General features: G+C 37.6%; 1 protein-coding gene across 6 annotated transcripts in view; it reads left to right on the top strand.

Annotated features, from left to right (window-relative positions):
- RALYL (RALY RNA binding protein like) overlaps positions 1–27,987 on the top strand; it is a 479,279-nt gene that overhangs the window by 355,504 nt on the left and 95,788 nt on the right. The window contains exon 1 of one of the 6 annotated variants that reach the window (XM_075213732.1): positions 53–217. The exons of 4 other annotated variants lie outside the window; for them this stretch is intronic. In XM_075213732.1, the coding sequence (XP_075069833.1) occupies positions 181–217 (37 nt within the window). In that variant the 5' untranslated portion in view covers positions 53–180. Of the gene's footprint in view, positions 1–52; positions 218–27,987 lie in introns of those variants that run through there. One more of the 6 variants, XM_075213731.1, reaches the window with a different exon arrangement.

A 27,987-nucleotide genomic window follows, 5' to 3' on the forward strand; every position in this document is an offset into this window, starting at 1 on the left:
AACCCCCCTGTTTTTTATTAGAATGGTCTCAACCATGCTCACAGTGTGAAATTGCTGGTTAGCTTTCATCAGCACTGTGCCAAGTGTCTCGCTGCAAAGCAGAAGCACGATCTGTTTCCTTTGTGTTTATGTTTAAAGAAAATAATAATAATTTCTTCCTGAGAGTCGGATACCTCTACAATGACCATGTACAAGAGTAAACGCAGAAATCAGAGATGTAAGTAGATTTCATTTTTCTATTTTTTTTCCTCCTAGTATCCTTAGAATCTGAGAACTGTGATTCCTTTTTTTTTACTGTGTAGTAAGACATGAATGAATAAATGACATTCATCTCTTAGAAATACTTGCTAGGCTTTGATGCATCCTGCATAACATTAAAATGATGCTGTATAAATGGATTAGGGAAATAGTTCCATTGTTACTATGGAAACTCTCTTAAATAAGCAGCTATATAGACATACGGAAATACAACATAGAGAACCTGAATCTGCTATAACAAACCTTAAGATGTCACACAAAGTACAGCAATGAAAGCTAACCAGCATCTTTAAGTTAGATATATATAGATAGATATATAGATATAGATAGATAGATAGATAGATATAGATATATAGATAGATATAGATAGATATATAGATATATATAGATAGATATATAGATATATATATAGATAGATATATAGATATATATAGATAGATATATATAGATAGATATATAGATAGATATATAGATAGATATAGATAGATATAGATAGATATATATATATAGATACATATATAGATATATATAGATAGATATATAGATATAGATAGATATAGATATATACAGATATATATATATATATATATATATATATATATATATATATATATATATATATATAGATATAGATATAGATATATAGATATATACAGAGATAGATAGATATATCTCTATCTATCTATCTATCTATCTATCTATCCATCTATCTACCTATATATGTACATACATATGTACATATATATATATATATATATATATATATATATATATATATATATATGTATATGTATATATATATATATATATATATATATAAATATATATATATATATATATATATATATATTGGTGTGTATATGTATGTGTACATTTGTACAAGTGGGCAATCACAACGTAGCCATAATAACTTTAGATATGCACCAAGAAAGCAATGGTTGAAAGAGGTAAGAGAAGTTTAATGTTGTTTTTTGTTCACATGTTTCTATTTTACTGTGAAACATTTTAGTTCTGTGTGGTTTTCACTCATGTCTTGAAAATTCATCCAAATTCACTGTCTATTTATCATGGTGTTATAACTTAAAGTAATATAAAAACATAATAACCTGACACAAAAGGACAACTTATGCCTACGGCACCTGTTATACAATTGTACCTATCCAAATTAAAATATATTGTAACGGATGACTAAATAGTTATTTTTAATGTGATAACAAATACGAAGGGGGTATTACATTGGGCTCTATACATTCAGAATAAAAAAATGTCACACTTGAATGTTATTATGTTCTTGTACATTATGTTTTAAACAGTAAATTGTATAGTGGTAAATTGCTGCTTGAGTAATTTAGCTCCTTCCTTTTTAGTATAGTAAATCAGTCTGCCATAACAATAAAACAATCTAATCAATTTAAAAATTAACTAAGCAATTTTCAAAATATAGATGGTCTTGTTTTTTTTTTAATAGCTCATTTGTTGTTACTTACATGTGTTTAATGTAATAGGCAGGACATATAATCATGTTTCTACACAATTCTGACCGGTATTCTAAATGACCTTTAAATTAAATAACATTAATAACATTCTCTTTACATGTATTGTTTGGACCTACTTATCATTCATATATTTTATGTCTGACTTACAGTAAGAATAAACACTTATATATTTGGTTTCTGAATGCCTTATTTTGTTTTTTATTTTTAACGAACCATAATCATTTTTACATGATAAGATATAACAAAAAAATAAGTAAGTATCTGACGGTTCGAGGAACTGTCTTTTCTGCATCAATCCAGTATCATTCTGTTTGGTTGCAAGTAACCATGAAACAGCAATGAATGGATCTCACAATGTCATCTCATCTAGAGATGCACTACACACAAATCTATTATTTATTGTGTTACAGTGTATCTTGAATCACAACTGACTCTAGAATAAATGACCATCAGAATAACAAAAATCAATGAGTGTAAATGTGGAAGCAATGTGCAAAGTATGAGCGGTTTTCTTAGTTTACCATTTTTTCAGCATTTTTCTTTTAGTAAATATGTATATGGATGTATTTATTATATAGGGCAAATACACAAATGACTAGGGGAGAAATGTTCAGGGTCTATGTATATATTATTGGTATTGAATATTTCTTGATCACCCTCCACAATACACAGTGCTTTACAGAGAATAATGAATCATTCACATGAGTCCGTGACCCAATGTAGCTTGCAGTCCAATTTCTCTACCACACAAACACACAAGGGTCTGTTGTGTCAGTACCCAGATGTCAGTATGTTTTTGGACTGTGGGATAAAACCAGAGCACCCATTGGGCATGCATACGCCACACAGATAGTGCCCTGGTTGGAATCAAGCTCATTGCCCCATTGTGACACCTATGATATTTGTACTGTTATTTTAGTGTTTAAATACTCATTTCTTTTAAAAAAAAATTGTCATTAAATTTAATAATGCATTTCATAATATCATCATCATCACCATTTATTTATATAGCGCCACAGATTCCGCAGCGCTGTACAGAGAACTCACTCACATCAGTCCCTGCCCCATTGGAGCTTACAGTCTAAATTCCCTAACATACACACAGACAGGCAGAGAGAGAGACTAGGGTCAATTTTGATAGCAACCAATTAACCTACTAGTGTGTTTTTGGAGTGTGGGAGGAAACCAGAGCACCCGGAGGAAACCCACGCAAACACGGGGAGAACATACAAACTCTACACAGAGTTCTTGTTTATTTATATCACCTGGTATGTGAGGCAGACAGGGAAATGGTAACCCTGCCTGTCATGCAAGTAGAGAGTCTTTGCAGCCCTAAGTGAGGTGGTATGGGCATAGGGTAATATTAAGCCCCCAGTTCTCTGTTCCCAGCAGATGCAATGGGGACAGGACAAATAAATGACCCATAGCCTAGAACTGGGGGCCATACATACCCCTCGCTGCTGCTGGGTGGGGAGCAAAGCAATGCTTATGGCTTCGGGTAGATTTAAGGAACCTGTGGATTGACAGATGTTGTGGAACTGCAGGTCCCAAAAGCTTTAAGCAGCTTTAAGCTCTATGGCGGACTAGTGCGGATAGAACACTGATTGTTTAAAACCTTCAACCAATCAGAAATCCTTTAAATTTTCCACCAATACTTAGGCATCTAATTGACTGAAGCTAACATTTGCGATCAGAGAGATTAAATGTTGTGGGTCACCCCAAAATCTGGTGCTGGCCTAGGTTGGGTAGCACTGGAGATGCTTTGGCGTTGGGCATGGCGTTCTGTAGGCCCCATGGCTATTACACAGTAGCACTAAAGACCTGGCAGGGCCAGGTTCTTACCTGTCACAAATGTTACTAGCGCTGCTACCAAATACAGTCGTTTGCAAAATCCATGTTTAGCATAAGAAGGAAGGCAGGAATATTTACATGAAAACAATGGTTATTGGTAGATTGTGAAGCCAAAAAATAAATAAATTGTTAAGTGGTAAAGTCAAGAAAAGTTCAAGGAAAAATATGCAATTGACTAGTAGACAATTCTGATTTATTTTAATTACAAGGACACAAATGAGTAATTTGGTAGCAAAAATGAAAGAGAAGACAGGGGCCAGTCAGCTGCAGACACAAGGTCCTATGAATTAAAAGCAAAATAACATAAAATGCTTTCGGAGATTAAATAGGAAGAAGTGGTAATGTAGTAACTGATGACAGACTGTTTCCTGCTATTGGTACCGCTTGCGCTCCCAAGTGAGATATATATATATATATATATATATATATATATATATATATGTATATATATCTTCACTGGCTCCCCTTCCCCTACAGAATAGTGTTCAAGCTCCTCGCACTTACTTTCAAGGCCCTCTCCAACTCCACTGCTCCCTACATCTCCAACCTCATTTGCATCCACGCTGCATCCCGCCCTCTGCGTTCGGCTAATGACCGTCGCCTCTCTTCCCCCCTGGTTACCTCCTCCCATGCTCGCATCCAAGACTTCTCCCGCGCTGCCCCCCTCCACTAGAACCAGCTCCCCCACTCCATCAGAACATCTGCAACTTGTCCAGCTTCAAACGGGCCTTAAAAACCCACCTCTTCCTTAAAGCCTTCCAGTCCCCCACTTAACTGACCTCCTTCCAGCATCCCACCTACCGCCTTCCCTTTCCTGCCCTCCTCCTACCTCCCTCCTCATCATTCTCCTCTCCCCCCCTCTCTGTCTCTTCCTCCGTTCTCCCCCTTTCCTCCTCCTACCCTTGCGTCTCTGTCCGTCCTACTCTCCCCTTAGATTGTACGCTCCTTCAAGCAGGGCCTCCTCTCCTCCTGTTCTCCACCACCTTAACTCTGCTCTCCAGCTCCTTGTCTCCTCCGTGAGGTCCTCCTGCCCTTCTACCCCTCACCTCTCATCTAGCTGTACATTGAGCTTCCGAGTTACTGTGCTTTTTGTTAACTGTTCCGTGCTGTCTCACCCTGTATCGTGTTTCTGTCTGTCCCTGTACGGCGCTACGGATACCTAGTGGCGCCTTATAAATAAAAATTAATAATAATTAATAATAATAATAATAATAATAATAATCTATATCTATCTATCTATCTATCTATCTATCTATCTATCTATCTATCTATCTATCTATCAACCTATCTATCTATCTATCTATCTATCTATCTATCTATCTATCTATCTATCTATCTATCTATCTCTCTATCTCTCTGGGTTTTTAATTTTGTGACATTAATGTTGCAGCTGCTCCTATTAGAATCTAAACGGGACTAATTTGGCAACTCAGTGCCGTGCAAACATTAGATCCAGTTGAGGGGATGAGGGACTATTCATATCCGCTTTATAATCAGAACTGATAGAAGAAAAATATGGAGGCTTAACGACATATCTGCATAAAAATTTGTTTTCTACATTTATCTCCCTGCAATCTGCAGATAACACTCAACGGAAAGATCCAGCTCATGGTGTGAACAAAAAGTTATCCCTTCTGCTTAACCCGTGTTGCTTTAACTCAATTATACATATCGGATAGTATGAGCAGGGAGCGTATAGTTCCATCAAATGTTTCAAGGAAATGAGGCCAAATTTTGCCAATTTTATATCTGCACAGCACATAGGACTGTAGGAATTGCAAATATGACAATATAACTGTTGGTACCCTATACCAAAAGTATACAAATTACTATACACCAGCACAGGGGCTTATGTTATACATGCATGGATTATATTATAATAATTATTATAATTATAAGCTAACAGAGGTGCCCATATGTTTATATACTACCAGAGATGGTCATAGTATATACATAGTATTTTATAGCCTCCATTCACAAGCTTCCAACAAGCCCACATTGATAATTCACCCACCCAGAGTGCATTGCTTCTGGTGTCCTTAGCTGCAGAGGTGGCTGGGGCTACTGAGGGGAAGTAGCTGTGTTCTCTAGCTTTGCACAGACTGTGACTTGCAATATGTGATGTCACCTCTCCAGAAGCATTGGTTCCAGCCCATGCTCATCGCATCACTAGGCCAGCTGGATTGATAGTCTAAACTGTACCAGATGTCTTGTAAAAAGCACATAGGTCATACTTGCCAACTCTCCTGGAATGTTCGGGAGACTCCCGGATTCAGGGCGGGTCTCCGGGACTCCCGGGAGTGTATGACAGTCTCCCGCATCTGCAGAATTAGGTCCAAAATGCCACGATTCTCTGGGAATCGTGGAATTTGCCCCTGCTGTAAAATGATGCGTTTGCATCATTACGTCATGACGTGATTTTCGGGTCCCCGCCCCCTGCATGCCCACCTCCCCCCGCAGCTCCTGGAATCCAACTACAAGAAGTTGGCAAGTATGACATAGGTAAAACATGTAAATAAACAATGTGATGCAGCAAAGATGGTCATTTTAATTTACAAATTACAATAATTTGCAAGATTGCAAAAAAACCCTCTTATTCTGCATTTGACCCAAAAATGTTGCGCATTTCACAGATTAAATGTGACTTAAAGAGTTCCTACCCCAAACCCAAAAAACAGCAGAGTAAATTGTCGTCCCAACTCTATTCATGGATTATAAATTTCCCTTCTATGTAAAATTACCATTACAGTGTGAAATGCAATCGCTCACAATGATGGGACAAATGAGGGTAACTTTATATCTCTATGAAACAGCTTGTTCTGCTGCGAAATCTGATTTGTGTTAAATTTCGCCATAACTTTGCTTAACTCTAATTTAATGATGTTTTCCAGCCAAAATGCAGCAGAAATGATGATGCAAATCTTTGGTACTTTTACATACACACCTTTTACATACACACCTTTTACATACACGCCTTTTGCATACACACCTTTTACATACACACCTTTTACGTACACAGCTTTTACATACACACCTTTTACATACACAGCTTTTACATACACAGCTTTTACATACACACCTTTTACATACACACCTTTTACATACACGCATTTTACATACACATCTTTTACATACACACCTTTTACGTACACACCTTTTACATACACGTCTTTTGCATACACACCTTTTACATACACACCTTTTACGTACACAGCTTTTACATACACACCTTTTACATACACACCTTTTACATACACACCTTTTACATACACGCCTTTTACGTACACAGCTTTTACACACACACCTTTTACATACACAGCTTTTACATACACACCTTTTACATACACACCTTTTACACACACACATTTTACATACACACCTTTTACATACACGCATTTTACATACACATCTTTTACATACACACCTTTTACGTACACACCTTTTACATACACGTCTTTTACGTACACAGCTTTTACATACACGCATTTTACATACACATCTTTTACATACATACCTTTCACATACACACCTTTTACATACACATATTTTACATACACACCTTTTACATACACATCTTTTACGTACACAGCTTTTACGTACACACCTTTTACATACACAGCTTTTACATACACACATTTTACATACACAGCTTTTACGTACACACCTTTTACATACACAGCTTTTACGTACACACCTTTTACATACACAGCTTTTACGTACACACCTTTTACATACACACCTTTTACATACACAGCTTTTACATACACAGCGTTTACATACACAGCTTTTACACACACACCTTTTACGTACACACCTTTTACGTACACACCTGTTACGTACACACCTTTTACGTACACACCTTTATCGTACACAGCTTTTACGTACACACCTTTTACGTACACACCTTTTACGTACACACCTGTTACGTACACACCTGTTACGTACACACCTTTTACGTACACACCTTTTACGTACACAGCTTTTACATACACAGCTTTTACATACACACCTGTTACGTACACAGCTTTTACGTACACAGCTTTTACATACACAGCTTTTAAAATGTCTTACAAACCGGGAACATCTTCAAATTTGCCTCATCTCTATTCCTTTTAGCTTATTTTCATGTTTAATGCACATATGGAATCTTGTTTCTGTGATTTCGGTGTGCACACCACTGCATAATTGCGACCAGATCATTATCTGTTGGAATACCTTCTTTTTCCCCGTCAACCTATGACCTGGATTAAAAACTAATTAATTTACAAAAGATACCATCTGCTGTGCCAATCCGTACCCTGATATTATTATTTTTTTGCATCCTAAGTGATCCACAGTGACTGCCTTATCTAAATAATCTGAATTTATATTTATATAATGCCAATAAAATGCATTTTTGTGCGTATGCTATATTTTCCCTTATTGCAGCAAGTATTGTTAACATGAGTTGTTCCATTAAATATTGAAGTGTTGTCACACTTAGCTGCACTTTTATCTTTCCCCTTTTTCTTGGTGATTGGATTCATTGATTGCTGCTGCAATGAGGAATACGGATGGCAGTAATGACTGGATGATAGCGGGATCAGAGATGCTTATTAGATGAAGGTAGACAGAATTAGTTAGAAATAAGGCATGTACATACTGCATTATAATTCATGTAAGATTTTAGTGTCTACGTACATCATCTCTTCTATTTGTTAAATCTTAATGCATTCTGTACTCTTATTTTACACCGCAGTTCATTTAAAAGAGTAAGAAGTGCGTCAAACAGGTTTTAATTTCATCTGGGGGAGAATTCGTGAAGCGTCTGTCAAGGTCCTACTATCTGAATACTGGGCAAACGGAACAAGCTGTGCAGTTTAGCTGCTAAAGTTAAATGATCACAAATATTAGCTATTGGTTTTTTATTAAGAAAACACTTTAATACAATGGGATTTATTTATTAGAGAGATTAAATATAGATTTTGTTGGATATAGGGCTTCGCCGGGAATAGCAAAGCTTAAGGAATCTTTTTTAACAAGGATCGCTTGCCACTTCAGTGCTTCTTCTACTGTTGCCATCGTAGTAGATATTCAATGAAAAAAATACATTTTTGTAGCTTATAATAAAGTCATTATTTTTTTTTCATTATTTTTTTTTATCTATTTATAAACAGTTAGAACTGAAAGCCCAAGTCCAAGAGTACCGGGCATATATTTGTGTGTATATATTTATGTGTATTCGTTGTTCCATTTTCCTCACTGTTACTTCTTCACTCTCTGCCTTTATACGATACTTTATTGAAACATACCTGCCTCCTGCTTCAATATTTTGGAAGCTTGAAGCACAGTTCATGAGAATGTAGCCGATCAATTCAATATGAAAAGTGTCAACTCTGAGGCATGAAGCTGACTACATCTACTGCATGTAGATGACAGGTGCTCATTCAGTAAACTACAAAGATCTCTGCTTGAGATTTTCAAATAATTAAATTTAGTGATGTGATTTACAGTATTACTACACTATCTTATTATGCTTCCTGAAACTAAAAATGGTACCATGTAGGGTAGGTATTGATCAGCAACGTACTTTCCACATGTTGTAGCATTATATTTATGTATTAAATTACTTAGGGGTGTATTTATTTTAACGTGGTGGTAAAGCTGATTTATGCGGCAGATAATATGGCCTGTAGTCGCAATTTGTCATTAAAATAAGGCGGGGGCAGCTGAGCCTCGGTGATACTGACCCAGAGCGTTAAGAGTTAACTAATGTTTAAATTTCAAACACACTAAAAATCTTCACTCTTAAAGTGGGTTGTAAACATACCTGGCATTAAATGTTGGCCACTGGTTTTGGTGGCAAGGGTAACAATCAATGCCATAGACGACGGCCTCTGATTAGTTGTGTGTCCCCCTTTTGGAACTCAACACTTCCCATATTTCAAAGCATTCCGAGCTGATCACTGTCGGCATCAGCAGTCACCATTAAACTCAAGGCAGTTGTACAAAGGAAATTATTTCTTGATTTCTCAGTGAATTTAAAACAAATCTTTCCTTCAATCATGGTACTGACAATAGCCTAGATTATACTGTTATTTTCAATTCATAGCTTTCAAAATCTCTACATTAATATTGAACTGAATACCCAATATGTTCAATTTATTACAGAAAGCTATCTATGTGTTTTTCTCTGCATTTAATCTATCTAGGGCCAGGGTACTGCTTGAATGCATTTTAATGCATTTTATACTGCCGAATGAAGGAGATTGGTCTGAACACTGGTATTTCCGATTGCTTTCTGCACTAAAGGATGATTTACATTTTTTTTTATAACTGAGGACTACGAATTACATTAAAATGACTAGAAAACTTTTTGGTCCTAAATGAAAGTGGCATTTTATCTTTGCAACACAGGAAGTTCCGTAGCCAATACTCCCCGCCAGGTATTTATTAGGTTTACTCTTCAGTGTCACACAGTCATATTTTAATTTAGAACACTTTATCTTATTTTTTTATTTATATAGCACCTTTCTCTCAATAGGACTCAAAACACTTTACATTGTTGCAAAGGGTGAGGCAGTCATCTTGGGCTGGTTCAGCTGCTATTCTATGGAATCACTCACATCAGTCCCTGTCCCATTGGTCTTACAGTTTAAATTCTCTAACACACACAAGGGTCCATTTCTTTTTTAGCCAGTTAACTTAGCAGTATGTTGGTGGACTGTGTGTGAGGAAACCGGAGCATCTGGAGGAAACTCACTCAAACACAGGGAGAACATACACACTCCGCACAGATAGAGCCATGATAGAAATGGAACCCATGTCCCCAGCAATATAACAGAATAAGTCACTTGGGAAGACTAATGAATAAATAAAAGTGGGAGTGTGCATATAATTGTTTGTAATAGTGATTATTTTAAAACATTAGTCAGTGGTGGATATGTACAGTCACTATTTCCACAAAGAAGAAATAAATGTAAAAAAAGAGAGAACACACTCTAAAACAGAGTTTCTTAACTCCAGTCCCACCGCACCCCCAACGGCTCATGTTTTCAGGATTTTGTTATTCATACACAGGCGACTTGACTGGGTCAGTAATTATCCAACTTGCTTCCACACACAAAAATTCTAAAAACATGAGCTGTTGGGGGTGTGGGAGGACTGGAGTTAAGAAACATTACTCTAAAGTATTAAAATCAATAAAACAGGTAAAATAGAGAATTTTACATTTATAATTAAAAGCAATAATAAACATTTTTAAATGACCGAGTCCTGAACACTGTGGAGCTTATTTTGAGTAGTACGCAAGGGCCGTTTTTAAGCATAAGAAAAACTTTTTTATACTGTAAATGCACACGAATAATGTGTATCCCTGCATCCAATTTATGCTTTTTTTTGTCTTGACATTTAGAGAAGTGAAACAGTAGAAGGGAGGGGCGTGAAATTGTCGGCAGAGTACAGTAGAACCATGTTCACGTTATTGCTCTCTAATTAGTGGTGGACACAGCCACAGATACGCCGGTCAGGGAATATACAGCATAACTTGTTAAAAGTATGAGTTGTAAAATGCATTAGCGATATATGGATATAGATATAAAGTTTATTGATCAGCCTGATAGAGGAGTAGAGTGTTTAATAAGTCTTTGAAAAATATAACCAGTACTTACATGAATAAGTTACTATATATTGAGTAGGCAGAAAAGGTATTTTTATTAGAAAGATGCAAACATTTAGTGTCCACTAGAGATGCTCAGGCTCAGTTCCTCGAGAACCGAACACACTCGAACCTAGGGGATCCGAGTACTGAGCCGAGCCGGCCCGGTAATTTTGCGCGCCCTCGGAATCGAAAATGAGGCAAAATGTCATTGTTACGTCGTTGGATCTCAGATCTTGCAATTTTTTGATTCCTTTTAGGACCCAACATCACGGAAGGTGGGAGGGAGAGCAGACCACCATTTTTCTTTTCTACCACTGCTGTGTGCCAATGTGTCCTAGATGTGGTAGGAACTGCCGTGTGTTTGTGTCATTGCTCTGTCGCTTACCATCCAGCCAGGTCGCTGCAGTATTTGTCCGAATATGTATGAAAATAATATTGTGATCTGTAAGGTAGTCAAAATTGACTGCAAATGACTTGAAATTAGTGTTATTGAGGTTAATAATAATGTATGAACAAAACAAGAGCAAAAATATGTGATTTTAGCATATTTAAGGATTTTTAAAAAAAAATCCAAAACCAAAACACACAAGGGTGGTTTTGCCAAAACCAAAACCAAAACACAAAGCTAATCCAGATCCAAAACCAAAACCAAAACCAGTTCACGGGGGTCAGTGAGCATCTCTAGTTTCCACTTACTGACCTTTTGTCAAATTACTGTGGTATATAGACGTGGCACTTCTCTCACCAGAAGTGGGGCTGAATAATGGTAAGTACACTTTGTATTTGGGAACACAATCAGAATTATGGCTGGATAGTAATGGAGAGACATAAAAACAATTTGGGAAAGCATCCTGCTTCTCCGGTTCACTAATGGCGGTGAGAAGATCCGTTCAGCAGCCTTTCTCACTTAAAAAATTGAAGAAACCCAACTCAATTTTCGAGTGAGTGCTTCCCAAGTGGAAACTAGTACCATAAATCCTGAGAAGCAGCTAACATTAAAGTCTTTACATGTGGTTAATTCATGCATTGATTAATGTGCCTCTGAAGAAAACAACTTTGGCTTTCAAAACACAAAACAAACAGTAGGATTATCTCAGTTTTAGTTTTCCAAAGGCAGATATCCTTCATATGTATAATAAATCACATGCTATTCACTTATTATTTTCAGAATGGATTTTCCTTCTACAGTAAATATTAATGTTCACAAATTACAATGTGATACATAATCAAAAAAACAAAAGAGAACTTAAAAATGAGTGAGCTGTCTTACAATACTGATCCATAACATGACTATTACTAGTGCAGAACATCATTAACTCCAATTAGCAAGAAAGGGAATATTTAATCAACAGTGCAGCAATAAGCGCAGTAAATATTTTAACTGTTATAAGGCAGGAATGCCTGCGATGAACAAAAGAACAACTGCCTATTGAAAAAGATTGTTGTAAATATAAGAGGCCATGTTTCTTAAAAGCAAGCTCTAATGTTAATTATTAATTTAAATGTGCAGTCTAGCAGAAGCTATTATTAATCAGGAGCAGCTATTCCTTCATACCCAACTACTATGCTATTGGTAAAATGAGGTTTGTCTAATTGCCAGTTCATCCTCTCCCATTTCTAAGTATAATTCTATATTGTTTGAAACATAGAAAATGAGCAGTATGATTTTATAAATGCAGAATCATTGTTATTATTAAAATAGCTGTGCTCCATATGTTAGCTTTAGGTGAAAAGTTTATTTAACAAATTAGTTCCCTATCACATTGTAATATTTAAAAACCGTGCAAGATTGACCTTTCTTTATTTGAATTGCAAAGCTCGTCTTTCAAACTTAACGGAAAACTATAATTCGACATTGTATTTTATTTTAAATCAAAGTATATTTTTAAATTACTTTAATTAATAAAACATTTGTGAACCAATTTGCCTAAATCGAGTTATTGGTCATTATTGCAAATTGTTCAGTAAATTGGACGTTTTGCTCATCTGTAATCAAGATAAGGATGCCTTAATATATTAGAGGGCCAATGAAACATTTTCTTTCTCTCATTTTACACCTTTTTGCATCACATGTGGATTATTTTTTTGCCATATTCCAGAAGTATATCCCAAATTTTTACGAGATGTATGAAGATCCACAAAATAGAAAATGCATATTGTTTATTTTATTGTTTATTTTAAGTTATACTCTATGTAGGTTTTTGGATGGCTTGGTATGAACACGTTTAGGAATAGTTTGTCATTGTTTGGGACAGTTTAGGTCTAGAATTAAGTCATGATATAATACTTTTGATAGGTTTAGATCTTGGGATAGCCTTGTGAGGTTTGACTAAGGGTATGGATTAAGATAACCGAATTAGATTGAAGTAGGCATTCTTTCTGAAGTACTTTGATTCAAATGATCTGACTGAAGCTCCGCTGTTTAAAATCAGGGAGTTTTCTCTGAGATATATTAGTTTATTGCTAAGTAAGAGAGAGAGAGGATCCTTCAGAGAACTACCCCATCCATACTACATAGCTGGCAATACTAATGGTGGGTCCTGGGAAATTGCACCTTATGACAATGTATTTATTAAACACAGTGACAAACAAAGAGGTAAGAGGCCATTGCTCACTAAACTATACTCTATAGGAGTATGACTCATGAGGTTAAGAGCCACATATTGCTTATTGAATCAGCAAGATTGCAATGGAAAAAGTGCTTAGTGGGTCCATTGGATCCATTCACCCAACAATGGTGGTTTGGGTGTCAGAAAGTATAGGAAAAGAATAAATGTAATTATTTAGTGAACTGTGTGTAGTAGGGGGTTAGCTTGGTAGAAAAGCCTAGGGCTGATAAGGTTGTTCAGTTTGAGAAGTCTGTATAAAGAGTGAGTTTCCATAAACCACTTTGAGGTTTGGAAGGGAAAGTCTTGTTATACAAGGGAGGAAATTCTACAGCGTGAGTGTGAATACAGATTGGATTGGGCAGCAAATGACAGTTCTGAGTCAAGGATGAGACCTAAGCCATGAACTTGAGAGGTTGGGTTTGCCTTTGTGCTATCAACATAAATAGAAATATCAGGTAGGTAAATTCTGTTAACTGGTGCGAAGATTGTTAGCTCAATTTTGATGTTGCGAAAGGACATCCAAGATGAAAGGGCAGAAAGACATTCCGTAACATGGACCAACACATTATGTGAGAGATTCGGAGAGGATAGATAAATAAGGGTGTCACCCAGTGGTGGGATTCAGTTGGTTCACATCGGTTTACCGGCAAACCGGTGGCTCCAGACTGAGTCCACCCTCTTTGTTGGTGGGGGGAGCAGGGTCCTTTAAAAAAAAATACTGGCCTGTTCGCGGTGTAGGCACTCCTATTCCCTGATCCGTCCGCACTGAATGATGGGCGTGATGTCATCACACCTGACATTCAGTGAAGAGCGAAGCAGTGAGGAGTGAGCAAGCAAGAAGACAGGAGACAAGAAGAGAAGAAAAGGGAAGAAAGAAGCCGACAGAAAAAAAAAGGAAAGGAACGGAAGCAAGGGGAGCAAAAGCAGCATGGCAGAGTGTGAAGGTGGGTAAAAGCAGCATGGCAGAGTGTGAAGGGGGTAAAAGCAGCATGGCAGAGTGTGAAGGGGGGTAAAAGCAGCATGACACAGTGAAGGCGGGTAAAAGCAGCATGGCATAGTGTATAGGGGGTAAAAGCAGCATGGCACAGTGTGAAGGGGGTAAAAGCATGGCACAGTGTGAAGGGGGGTAAAAGCAGTATGGTACAGTGTGAAGGGGCAAAAGCAGCATGGCACGGTGTGAAGGGGGTAAAAGCAGCATGGCACAGTGTGTAGGGAATAAAAGCAGCATGGCACAGTGTGTAGGGGGTAAAAGCAGCATGGCACAGTGTGAAGGGGTAAAAGCAGCATGGCACGGTGTGAAGGGGGTAAAAGCAGCATGGCACAGTGTGTAGGGAGTAAAAGCAGCATGGCACAGTGTGTAGGGAGTAAAAGCAGCATGGCACGGTGTGAAGGGCATAAAAGCAGCATGGCACAGTGTGTAGGGAGTAAAAGCAGCATGGCACAGTGTGTAGGGGGTAAAAGCAGCATGGCACAGTGTGAAGGGGGGTAAAAGCAGCATGACACAAAACTCTTTCTTATAATCTAGTTTTGTGTACCTATTTTATTGTTCTTATTTGAGTAATAAATGCATGAAATATTAAACTGCCATTCGGTATATCTTTTTGTATACTTAAAATGGTCATTATGGCAGAGAACCGGTTGTGAATTTATTTGAATCCCACCACTGGTGTCATCCATATAGAAGCAATTCCAAAATCCATAGGAGCTTATTAGATTTTCAAGAGAAATGGTATAGATAGAAAAGGGTACAGGGAGTAGGACTGAGCATTGTGGTACTCCAATTATTACAGTAAGCAGGGAGCAGATGGATCCAAATAAAGAACACTAAAGGAGCTGTTTGATGAATAGAATGAGAACCTTGATAGGACAGTGTCCTGAAGACTCAGGCCTGACTGATTGGACTCTTTGTCCTATAAATTGTGTATGGACAGAAATTGCGAAACGAGCATTTGCATGCCTTTCAAGAAGCTTGGAGGGCATGGGAGTTAAGAGATGGAATAATGAGAGGGACTTTGGAGATTTCAGAATAGGAGTACAATGCTCGAATAATAATGGGTAGATACCAGCAGAGAGAAACAGTGGTTACAGATGTAAGTTAAGACCGCAATGAGCACAGGAGACAATAATTGACTGATTTATGAGGGGATCAGAATTAGACAGGTAGTAGAGTGGGAGGAGAAGAAGAGAGTAGATGCTTCATCTTCATTTGTGAGATCAAATAAGGAGAAGATGCAGGAAAGGAATAGTTTGCTGCTCTGGGAGGAGGATACCATTCAATATTGGTTCTTGTCAGTATTGTCCTTGAAGTAGGAGATCTTGGGCAGTGATAGTGGTTGAAGGTTTAGTCTGCAATGGTTGAGAAGAGATTTAAATGTACTAAAGAGACGTTTGGTGTTAGAAGCCTGAGCAGAGATGAGATTGATATATCTGTCTAGTGAATTTCGGTAGGAGTACTAGATAGCAGTATATTTGAGGAAGTCATGAGAGGTATGAAACTTTCACCAATGCTGTTCTACTTTAGTTTTTGAAATTCAGTGCACTTCTTTAGTGTGCCATGACTGTGAACGGGGTTGGAGTAGCTGCAACAGTTGATCTAGGGCTGTTGCTATGGTGTGATTGCCAGATAAGGACAAGAGAATGTTTGAAATTGTGAAGAGAAGTTGCAGAGAGGTGGATAGTTGTTCTCGGTAGAATTGAGGAAGCTTGAATAAGTTAGAATGTAAAGAGTTTAAAGTGATGGAAAAGAACTTGAATTTATAACAATCTTCTGTGGTTTATGATACATTTTCACATGTTATGTACAATGAAGTATAACTGAACTTTGGAGTGTATGTTTTGACAATTAAGAAAGGATTTTTATAGGACAGAACCTTTTGCTTGTGTCTATTACTGTTTAAATTAAAATTTAAATCTAAATTTAAAGATGTATAAATTTTGCTCTTCTGAACTTTTGAGAAGCTGATCATAGTATAAACTAGATATAATGATTTAGTGTAAAATAAATTATTAACAGGCAAGTAAAATATGTACAACTACAGTATGCGTATAATTGTAGTACAGATTTTGTAAACCATATAAATAAATGAATACAACAATCTTCCTTGTCTGCTTTGTAAATAGGAAAATGGGCGATAAAGAAGACATAGCGTGTGCAATTGTTTCGTTCATAGATGCTCTGACATTGTGTACTTATTTCATTAACTTGAATTTATTTTCCCAGTTGCACTATTTAAACCTCATTGCAATAAACACTGTAATAATAAAATCATCTAGCATACTGCATACAACATCAAGACGTCAAATTATCTATGACACTAGTTAAAACCTCACAGCTCCTGAGCATATTCCACAATGCTGTACAATGTGAGAGCTGTAGTAATACACATCAGTGCTTATTAAAATCTAAATGCCATGTAGAAAGTCACACACATACACACTGCAGGGACAATTTCAGTGACAATCCAGGTAGCCTACCAATAGCCGTGCAATAGGAGAACCTGGAGGAAATCCGCTTCAACATACAGAGAACATACAAACTTCAGATAGCACCTTGGTCATATACAAACCCGAAGTCCAAATAATGGGAGAAAGCTATGCTAATCACTGAGCTATACATTTTTGCGTAAGTAATACAATAATTGTTAAACTCAAGTCAGTTCTTTGGTAGTTGGTAAAATAGTTTGCAGAACTCTTCTTAAAATGTAGTATTGGTTGCATTTAAGTACATTAAGATAAACATTATAGGCAAAGGTGTAAGTTTTAGATGACGTTCTTCTTTAATGCAACAATCAAGAGCAAAAAAGTATTCTGGATATGCTTTATTAATCAGCACAGTGGCCTAGTGGTTAGCACTTCTGCCTCACAGCACTGGGGTCATGAGTTCGATTTCTGACCATGGCCTTACCTGTGTGGAGATGGTATGTTCTCCCTGTGTTTGCCTGGGTTTCCTCTGGGTGCACCGATTTCCTCCCACACTCCAAAAACATACTGGTAGGTTAATTGGCTGCTAACAAATTGACCCTAGTCTGTGTATGTATGTGTGTTAGGGAATTTAGACTGTAAGCTCCAATGGGGCAAGGACTGATGTGAAAGAGTTCATTGTACAGCGCTGTGGATTTAGTGTCGCTATATAAATAACTGATGATGATTAATCTTTTAAATGAAATGCAGTAACATAAATACACAAAGGTGAAAAATCTATTGTATAATACTGATGTTTCTTCATATATGTTTGCATTCACAAATTTGTAGAACAGGCATAATCATGTTTAGAGATCAGCATAAATTATAAACATGTTTCACTACCACCTTCCCGTCATCAAATACCCCATGCTCTCAATCAACATGACATTATCCCAATATTCAGTGGGCTGATATACCGAGGGTGACGTGAATAACAAATACAGAGCTGTGTAATATGGTGGCATTATATAAATAAACAATAATAAAAATATGTGGAATTGATAATGATGTTGAGGGATTATTGCTGATGGGGAATTGATAACACAAAAGTGATAATGGGGCACTAGAAACTTTAAGAGCCTCTTCAAAATTTTGTTGTGGGACCCAAATATTTCTAGTTTCACCCCTGATGGTAGCCCTAGACAAAACATTATACTGGAATATATTATACATTATGTTTAGTAAGGAAATAATACACAATGTGCAGTTTTCTGAATATCAATTTAGATTCAAGAAACACTAGAAGGTACAATGGTTAATTATTCCTATACTGTACTTTGACAATGAGTAAATGTTTTTAAAGTCAATATATCATCATATCTAATAAAGCTCATCCATAAATTCCCAATTTTACTCGTGCAGACTACCATAGTTTCATTATGTACACTTATTTCTTCCTTACAAAATATGTTTTGTTTTGTTTTCTTAATAAAAGCAAACGTAAAGGAGCAAATTAGTATCTATAGCAAAACAAATATATGCATAATTATAAACATTAAAACTTTTGCATATATTATAGCTATGTATATCTTTAAATAATAGGGTCAAGTCAGGGGCGGATCCAGAAGTTAATTGTACCGGGGGCGATTTAGGGGGGGACGATTTAGCCCCGCCCCCTTTTTGACACCTAAGGCTGCTGACGGCTGCACACTATGTGCAGATCCGTTCACCAGAGAGAGTTAGGGAGAGAGTCCTGCCCGGCTGCTCTGATTGTGTCAATCAGAGCAGTTAGGCAGGACTCTCTCCCTAACTCTCTCTGCCGAACGGATCTGCACACAGTGTGCAGCCGCCGGCAGCAAGCCCCTGCTAGGGGGGGGGCGATCGCCCCGATCGCCCCCCCCCCCCCCCCCCTGGATCCGCCACTGGGTCAAGTAGAGGCAATGAAAGGTGGAACATTTGGGTTTTATGACCTGTGTTCAATTAAACAAACCAATAGAGCATGTAGATCACTAAACTGGTTGAAAATGAGCCAATGGGCCCAGATTTGCTGACAATGTAGGTTGCCCCTAAGGGTTCCATCAAGGAAATTCATTGAACTATTGAATGGCTTGATGGATGGACACAAGTGATGATCTCCAGTTACGGGCTATTAGAACTCTTGCAGCTGCAGATATACATTTAACTAATATTAAGTTACAAGGGTGTTTGGATAAAGTTACACCAAATAGCCGAGCTCATCAAGGGTAAATCACTGGCAGTAGGATAAAGGTCTGGCATTATATTTTTATATTGGATTATGAAAACATTGAACTCTGGGACATGACCACAGAGAGTGAAGGTACATTACTTGTAAACTTGGGAACATGCTTTGTAATTTAAGGGGGTTAGATATCAACGATTAAAGAATTAGAAAAATTGCTTATTTTAGATATCAAGTTGTTCCATCTAAAATAGTGCTCAACTAGTGGTTTCTGTTAAAGGGGTCAGATTCCCACCAGCTACAACTTCTTATGGTTATTTGGTTGAGCCTTCTGTAGCTGTGACAACCTCACTCTGGATTTGACACCTAGGGGTATATTTACTAAACTGCGGGTTTAAAAATGTGGAGATGTTGCCTATAGCAACCAGTCAGATTCTAGCTGTCATTTTTTGTAGACTGTACTAAATAAATGACAGCTAGAATGATTGGTTGCTGTAGGCAACATCTCCACTTTTTCAAACCCGCAGTTTAGTAAATATACCCCCTAGACTTTACCTAGCACTATATCAAACGCTGCATTCGCTATTGTACATTTTGTAATGTGTTTTGACGGGTCTTACAGAACCTTATTGTATTTAATTTTATCTCTCAGTCCTTCTTATGCCAGGTCATCAGAAAATTCACAGAAACACAGATTATATAAAGGGATAGTAGTGTTTGTGGAAGGCAGTGACCTATCCATTGGTGATTGAGTATGTTAGGACAGTGCTGCATGAGGCAACGGCAGTCTCAGTACTAAAGAGTGAAGAGAATAGATAGGAGAATAGATAAGCAGTAAGCCACAGCAGCGGAAAGAGTAGGGACCCCACATCTACAGAATAATGACATCAAGCTCTTGGTAATGTGAAGCAGATAGATTATGGGGTCAAAATCGGCTATATATGAAATGGAATTCATACATTTCCTTGGGAGAAAATTGTATGTGCTTGCAAGCAGGTTCCTCCGTTCAATTTTATATCATCACTGCTAAAGCTTGAATGTACTCCTTGCTCAGTAGAAGCCTGCAGAGTATGTTGGCATTATAAATTCAATGTTTAGTAATAATTATTATATGCATCCCTGACACAGAAGACCTATTCAATACTATCAATATACTGTAAACCAGAGTCCCCATCGCATCTTTGTGTTAGTGCAAATGAGGCGACGCTACAGTCAGTATGAAAACGTTGAAGCGTATAGAAATTTTAAAAGGTCAATGAAATTCAGTCAGTTAAATAATCTCACGGTTAGCACTTCACTTATTGTCAGCAAACTGTCATTTAAACTACAACAGCAATCAAAGCTTATCAGCAAAATATTTCAGTTTGTTTATGCAATTCTTTTGTGCGCTCTCGAAAAAATGACTTACATTTACATAATCGACTTTTGCATTCTATTACATTTCAGAATCATTATAAAGAAATAAGGAATTTCAGAAAAGCGTTTGCATTTTCCTTTTAATGTACTGTAGACTTCTCAAGTCCAAACAGTTTTGAAGATATGAAGATTTTTTTTTCTCAGATAGAGGGATGGTAAATAATTACTCATCTGTGCAATAGCTTGATTCTCAAAATATTAATTGTTGGGGGGTTTTTGAGGACTGTAGTTGAGAAATATTTGTCTATTAAAAAGAATGGCTTACAAACCAAATATTAGACCTGTCCAACAATTCTTGTGGAATAGTATCCAAAACGTCTAGCGAAAGCAATAAAATTGGTGAAGTTAGTGACATAATGAATATGATTTGTACCTATGTACATGTAGCTACAAGTGCCATATTATACATCTTATTGTGGGTATGGTACAAACACAATCCAGATTTGAAATCTGTGACAGGATGGACCGCCTATGTCACCCTGTCTGTTGTTGCTGGACTTAGTGTGCCACCGTTCCCTTTCTTTATCCCATATACGCCCTCTAACCACAGTAGGAGGGACTTAAGCTGCTGCCACCACTGGACTCCTTACTGACATCCAGAACCGGGTTTCTTCTGGGTAATTGTCACTACTAGTTTACCCCCATGTACCTGGGCTGGTACTCCTGACCTCTTACTATGGATCAGGGTTGCTGTAGATGGATCCCCCCTGGCCTATCACATTGGCCAGAGCTGCTGGGTAGTGGGCAGAGCAGTGGTACTTGATGCTGGGGCCAAACCTCAGGACAGCCGGCAACGGATTAGAGTTAGGTCTAATCTGTAGGTCACAGGAATTTCAGCATGGAAGAAGTTGGCAAGCAGATCTTTGAAGCAAGTAAAGTGTATTTGCTCAAGTGCCCTGATAAGGACAGTTCACAGTGGTTTAAGGTACCAGTGATCAAAAGGTCAGAAGAAACAAGAATGATACATTTCAGTACAAATCAGTGCTGTTTTATACAGTTTTGGACACAGCCTCGCAGGAGGTAAGCCAGCCCACTGAAGTCTGAGTTATTTTCAGTATTAGGATGTAAAATGTTTCCCCAAACATGGAATTAAATGCAATTTATACTTAACAAACTTTGCAGTAATCTGTGATATCCTAAATCACATTGCCAAAAATTTCCTTTCACTTTAAACAGGATACAGGCAACGGCTCCCTGCTGGACCTTCAGGCCAGAGCAGGCATTTGACACTTCACATCAAAAGACTTAGTTAGCATTTCCTGCTATCAGCAAAACAGACTCCCTCCCCACATATGCCTAATTGGAGATTTCCTCTAGCAAAGTTACAAAACCCCAAACAAGACATTTCCTATACCAAAATTCACACAATATAAAAAATAAGGACATTTGCAATTGTATATAATAAGCGCCCTGGACTATTTCCTTTAAATAAATTTATACCATAAGTTATTTATAAGGGATCCAGCTACAGTACTCAACAAGCTAGAGTCAGGAACCAGGACAGACAGGTGTGGTACCAAAACACCAAGTCAGAAAACTGGGTCTGTATACCAAGCCTGTGCATGGTTAGCAAAGTTAAAGATATATGATTTTCCCTGTTTCAGTAAATCTGCACATCAGCATAAATCGCTATTGTACACAATGCATTGCTCAAAACACTTTAAAAATAAGCTTTACAGACAGTATAACAAATTAATTCAAAGATCGAATGGTGACTGTTGAAAAAGCATGTAAACCCACTAACAAATATTAGTACATCTAAAGGGCTTTTCATTACTGAGTTGAATTAAGGGCTCATGCTGTAGTACACTCCCATGCAGCAGGTTGCCATGGTAGCAAGGTGCAGTTCTAAATAAACATGCAGACAGTGGATGACAGCTATGCAGATCTACATTGTAAAAATGCAGTGTGCTGATTGGTGGATTTATATACAGTGGCAAGCTGTCTGAAAGATGTAGGAGGATGTGAGGTTAACACTAAGGGCTAGATTTACTAAACGGCGGGTTTGAAAAAGTGGAGATGTTGCCTATGGCAACCAATCAGATACTAGCTTTCATTTATTTAGTGCATTCTACAGAATGACAGCTAGAATCTGATTGGTTGCCATAGGCAGCATATCCACTTTTTCAAACCCGCAGTTTAGTAAATATACCCCTAAGAACGAACGGACTCTGCATGAGTCCACAGATCGTTTGGCGACTTTACTCTCATAGCTTGGATTTTCCACAAACATGCACTGCTAACATTAGTGGAACATGAAAACCATGCTCTTGCTTATATAATTTCCTCCTATAACTTTCTGTACTGCAATAAACCAATACTCTATCAATTTCTGGCTGGATCAATTTTAGTAACAGTGACTACTATCAAACCCTTTCCCCAATTTTTGGCATAGTGCCTGGTGATCCCGTACTATGCCCCTGGTGATCCCGTGCTATGCCCCTAGTGATCCCGTGCTATGCCCCTGGTGATCCCGTACTATGCCCCTGGTGATGCCGTACTATGCCCCTGGTGACTCCGTGCTATGCCCCTAGTGATCCCGTGCTATGCCCCTGGTGATCCCGTGCTATGCCCCTGGTGATCCCGTACTATGCCCCTGGTGATCCCGTACTATGCCCCTGCCGCTGAGTACTGTACTATGAGGTTTAACTAAACAGCAATTGAAACATTATAAGAACAAGCAACACTTGCAAGAACATAAGGGATACATAACACAGCATTAAGTGTTTCTTTTACAAAATGCACTAAAAAAGGTTTTTATTCTTATATACAGTATAAGTATGCAGGGGCGCACGCAGGATTGTTAGGGGGGGTGCCTTGTATGTAAGGCTGAAATGTGATAAAATGTGAAATATAATAATTGCATAAAGAATTTAAGGCATCACACTTACTTGCCTAGAAACACAGACTTTAAAATACAAGTATATGTTCACTTCCAAGATGCTTTGCTATAAGGTCGGAGTTCAAGTTGTGTATGGATGGATGTTTCTACTCAGCTAATTTTTGTATCGTGGCACTTTTCAGAGTCTAATAAGACTGACCTCATTGCGAGACTTAACAGCGTAAAACCTTCCCCATTTAAGAAATTCTTTTCCTTATGTCAGTGGTTTTATTTGTAGCAATAGTCTCTGGAGGAATAAGGGAATTGCTGAGTTTTAATACACTCCGAGACATTGATCTAACTACTATACACCAGTTTTTAAAGGGAGATTATTTGGGATGATGGAGGATATTTATAAAGTTCTGCTTTTTCCAGTATTTTTAAATGCAAATTACATTTTCAACTGTTTTTTCTATGTCTAATACTTTACTTAATACTTACTTTACTTACTTTACTTTTAATTGAATCATTATATACATATACTCCTGTTTTTTTTTATTGCTACAAAACGACATCACAGTTAATACAAAAATATATATATTCCCCTATTCATAATGGTGCCACATGAGCGCCATTATAAAAAATTTCCCAAAAAAGGCACAAGCTTAGACTAACAATACCGTATGCCTTATTCATCAAGGCACGTATCTGCCAATTTTGGCATATCGTACACAAAATCACTCGGTGCATGCCCATAACTGGCGGAAACGCCCATGAATGCAGTCCTGTCCGTGCGCCTGCAAGCATAAAGGACACTTACTACAGCATACGACTTCGGGAAGTGAACTGGGCGGGGAAGGGCATTCTGCCATAGTCAATGTACAATAGGGGTGTGCCAAACTCTAGCGCACGCCACCACGTCCGAATCAAGCTTTTAACGTCTCAAAGTTTCTGTTTTTTTCTGCCTTGTCTCTTCCTCCAGCTATTAGGCTAGTCTAAGTCCTGATCAGTAGTGATGACAGTCTCGTATGCATGCTTTAACATGTGCTTGTAATCAGGAGCAACTGTAAAAAATAATTTTATGTTCAGTAGACATCAAGAACATCATAATAAATATATTTCATTGAATAAAAAATATATTAAAAAACACTTTTTTAAACTGTTTTATCATAAATGCCTTTATTATTAATCTGTGACATTAATTCAATCATTTGTGTTATTTTCCTCTGAATTTATAATCCACATAGGTGGATTATAGATATTGGACATATCCTGCAGTCTCTTGTGTAGCAGAGCACAGCTGTCCCCAAATTCAGGGCAAAGCCAAAATACGTGTGTATAATACTAAATGCGGGTTGCGCTCAGAATACGTCCATTGATGAATCAGGCCCAGTCACTTGACTTAGAACTTGCATTATTTCATTTGGACAATTACTTTATTTGCTGGGTTATTTTGATTTTGCTTATACTGTACACTATGACAAATGACTGTTTACCGTCACTACACCACGCCATAGGACTTTAAACCATATTTTACGCTAAACTTTACTTTTAATTTCATTTTAAGCTGGAATTTGCTTTCGCAAAATAGTTTTCACTAATGCCCAGGGAGGTTTTAACTGGGTTATTCCTAACATGCAAGAAGAATCCTGGCTCACAGAGCTGTCCTCCCACAGTTAATCAAACAAGGTCTTATATTGTGTGGAAAAATATGCATAAGCTGCTTAGCTGCACCTTGAATAGATTTGTTTGTTGGTAGAACTGGTAAAGGAGATTATCAAGTAATGTCTAGAAGCTAATACAATGTGAATGCATTACATTTCCAGCAAGGTCTGATGCAAATCACAAGTATTGGATTTTTAGCACCAAGGTATGGACGCAAAGCTGTCTGTGAAAGTTGGTGATAAAGTAATCGGATGCATATTATTTATTTGTTATCTTAATCTGCAATGCGCTGTGGCTATGGCTTATGGGAATTAGCATGAGTGTTTGAGAAAAATGTTTTAGTATTTTTTGTTTCTTGTACCTTGAAGAGTTTGTAGATCCCCCTGGTAGATCACAGTTTTATGTGTTTTCATTCAGAGGTGTGGTAGCACTTACAATGTGCTCCACTGGGGTCACATTAAAAGTTGGGACATACAGTAAGGAGATTAAACAAATTTAGTCTAAACTATCGGAATGGGATATAAAGGCTTATGAAAACAGGATACTGTGGTCTATTTATGAAAATGCCACCAGGATAAATGCGTGTGTTTTCTATCACAGCTCGTCACAGCAATAAAAAATAACCTATCGCTGCAATTTACCATTGAACCAGAGATATATGCATGTGTCACCCGTCTTTTGCTATGACCGTCATCCTGGCATGGCAATAACAGAAGAAGGATCGCGGCTTCCCCATGCCTTGTATGGAGACGATATAGCCTGAGAATGTTACCTCCAGCAGCTTATCGGTGACCCTTTGATGTATATACCACAGTAACACTACACAGAAGCTACACTGTTGGTAGCATCCCTCTCTGCTGGTAAGGTGTGAGTGTGGTCAGCGATCATCTCTTTCCAGTTAGAGTCTGATTGGTGAACTCAGAAGGCTTGATTGCCTAAGGCACGTAAATGGCAAATTTGTGCATATAATTCACACAATAACGATGCATATGCAGAAAACCGGACCATACCCCACAGCATGTAGCAATGTTCAATTTGTCTTTGAGCGCAAAGGACACTTACTACAGCCTATGATTTTGGTGGCCAATGTACAGTAAGGACATGCCAAACTCAAGTGCACACAGCAGTGTCCGAATCAAGCTCTGGGCATCTCTGTCACACATCGCAGTCTGACAGTTACTGTTCAAACCCGCTGTCTGGCGCGTTCCCTCTATTCGTCCCACCTCTGTTACTGCCAGGGCTAATCCAGGTGGGCAAAAGAGAATCCACTTTATCTGCTAGAATTGTGACAATCTCTCAGGTACTTGTTATTCAGCCGTTTCTCTTGCTCCAGCTACAAGTCTAGTCTAAGTGCCAATTATTAGTGATGACAAGTATGTATGCTAGGACATGTATGTATGTATGCTAAGCAACTGTAAAAATTTATTTTATATAGAGTAGATGTTAAGAACATCTTACTAAATGTATTTCTTGGGGAGGAAAACTAAAACATTACAACATTTTTTATTTTTTTTCATTAATGTTTATATTATTAACATGTGACATTAATTGAATAGTTTTTTTCTGTGCATTCTTTTTTAAGTTTATATTCCATATAGGTTTTTGACGTATCCTGCAGTGTTTTGTCTAGTAGAGCAGAGCAGACCTACACCTCTCTTCATCACCACTCTTATCTCCAGATCCGCTCCTTGTTGAATTCAAATGTGTGTTTACCCGACTCAGTATGAGTCCCTTAATGAAGGAGTCCCGTAATGAAGGAGTCCCTTAATGAAGGAGTCCCTTAATGAAGGAGTCCCTTAATTAAATTACATTCAGTAAGTGTCTCTTAAATAATTAGGCCCAGAGTGACTAGAAGAGTTGGGATTGCCCACCGAATTCAGTTTGTATGGAAGGAAGGGGTAGGATAGAGTCACAAATTGGGGAATTTAAACGAGTGGCTCCGGCAAAGGAAACTGATTTTAAAAGACAACTATCTTTCGGAAGTTGTTAAAGAAGAGGGGGAGCTCTGCTGGACTTGGTATTATCTAACAGAACAGATAAATCTAATGTACAGTTGACATTTAGGGATAAGTGATCACAGCATGGTAATGTTTGAATTTAATTTCAATAAACCATTTTGTAAGGAAGCTACAAAAACTATAAAGTTTTTAATAGAGCAAATTTTAAATAGCACAGATAAGCATTGAAAATTGTAGACTGAGAAAGTGTACTTGTATAAAAAGCATAGGGACCAAATGGGCAATTTGTCAAAGTGTCAAAAGCTTTTGCAAAATCTAGAAATATTGCACCAGTCAACTGTTCCCTTCCACACTGAATGTCATTACAGATTTTTAATAGGGTTGTTACTGTTGAACGGTTTGGTCAGAAGCCAGATTGAAACAGCCTCAGGAAATGTGTTGTTTTATAAAAGTTGCTGATTTGGGAGTGAAAGCATTTCTTCGTGACTTTGAATACTAAAGGCCGTACAGGGAGAGATCTATAGTTTGAAATAATGCTTCTATCACCACATGACATAACAGGATTTAGTAAGGAGGGGACACATGTTTTAGCAATGACCAGGACACTAAGATACAGGAACCTTTACTGCAACTGGTTTGGCCCTTGTTGGTTGTTTACTAGATTGATAAAAG

This window comes from Mixophyes fleayi, chromosome 5, assembly GCF_038048845.1.
Source record: "Mixophyes fleayi isolate aMixFle1 chromosome 5, aMixFle1.hap1, whole genome shotgun sequence".
NCBI classification, from domain to species: Eukaryota; Metazoa; Chordata; class Amphibia; order Anura; family Limnodynastidae; genus Mixophyes; species Mixophyes fleayi.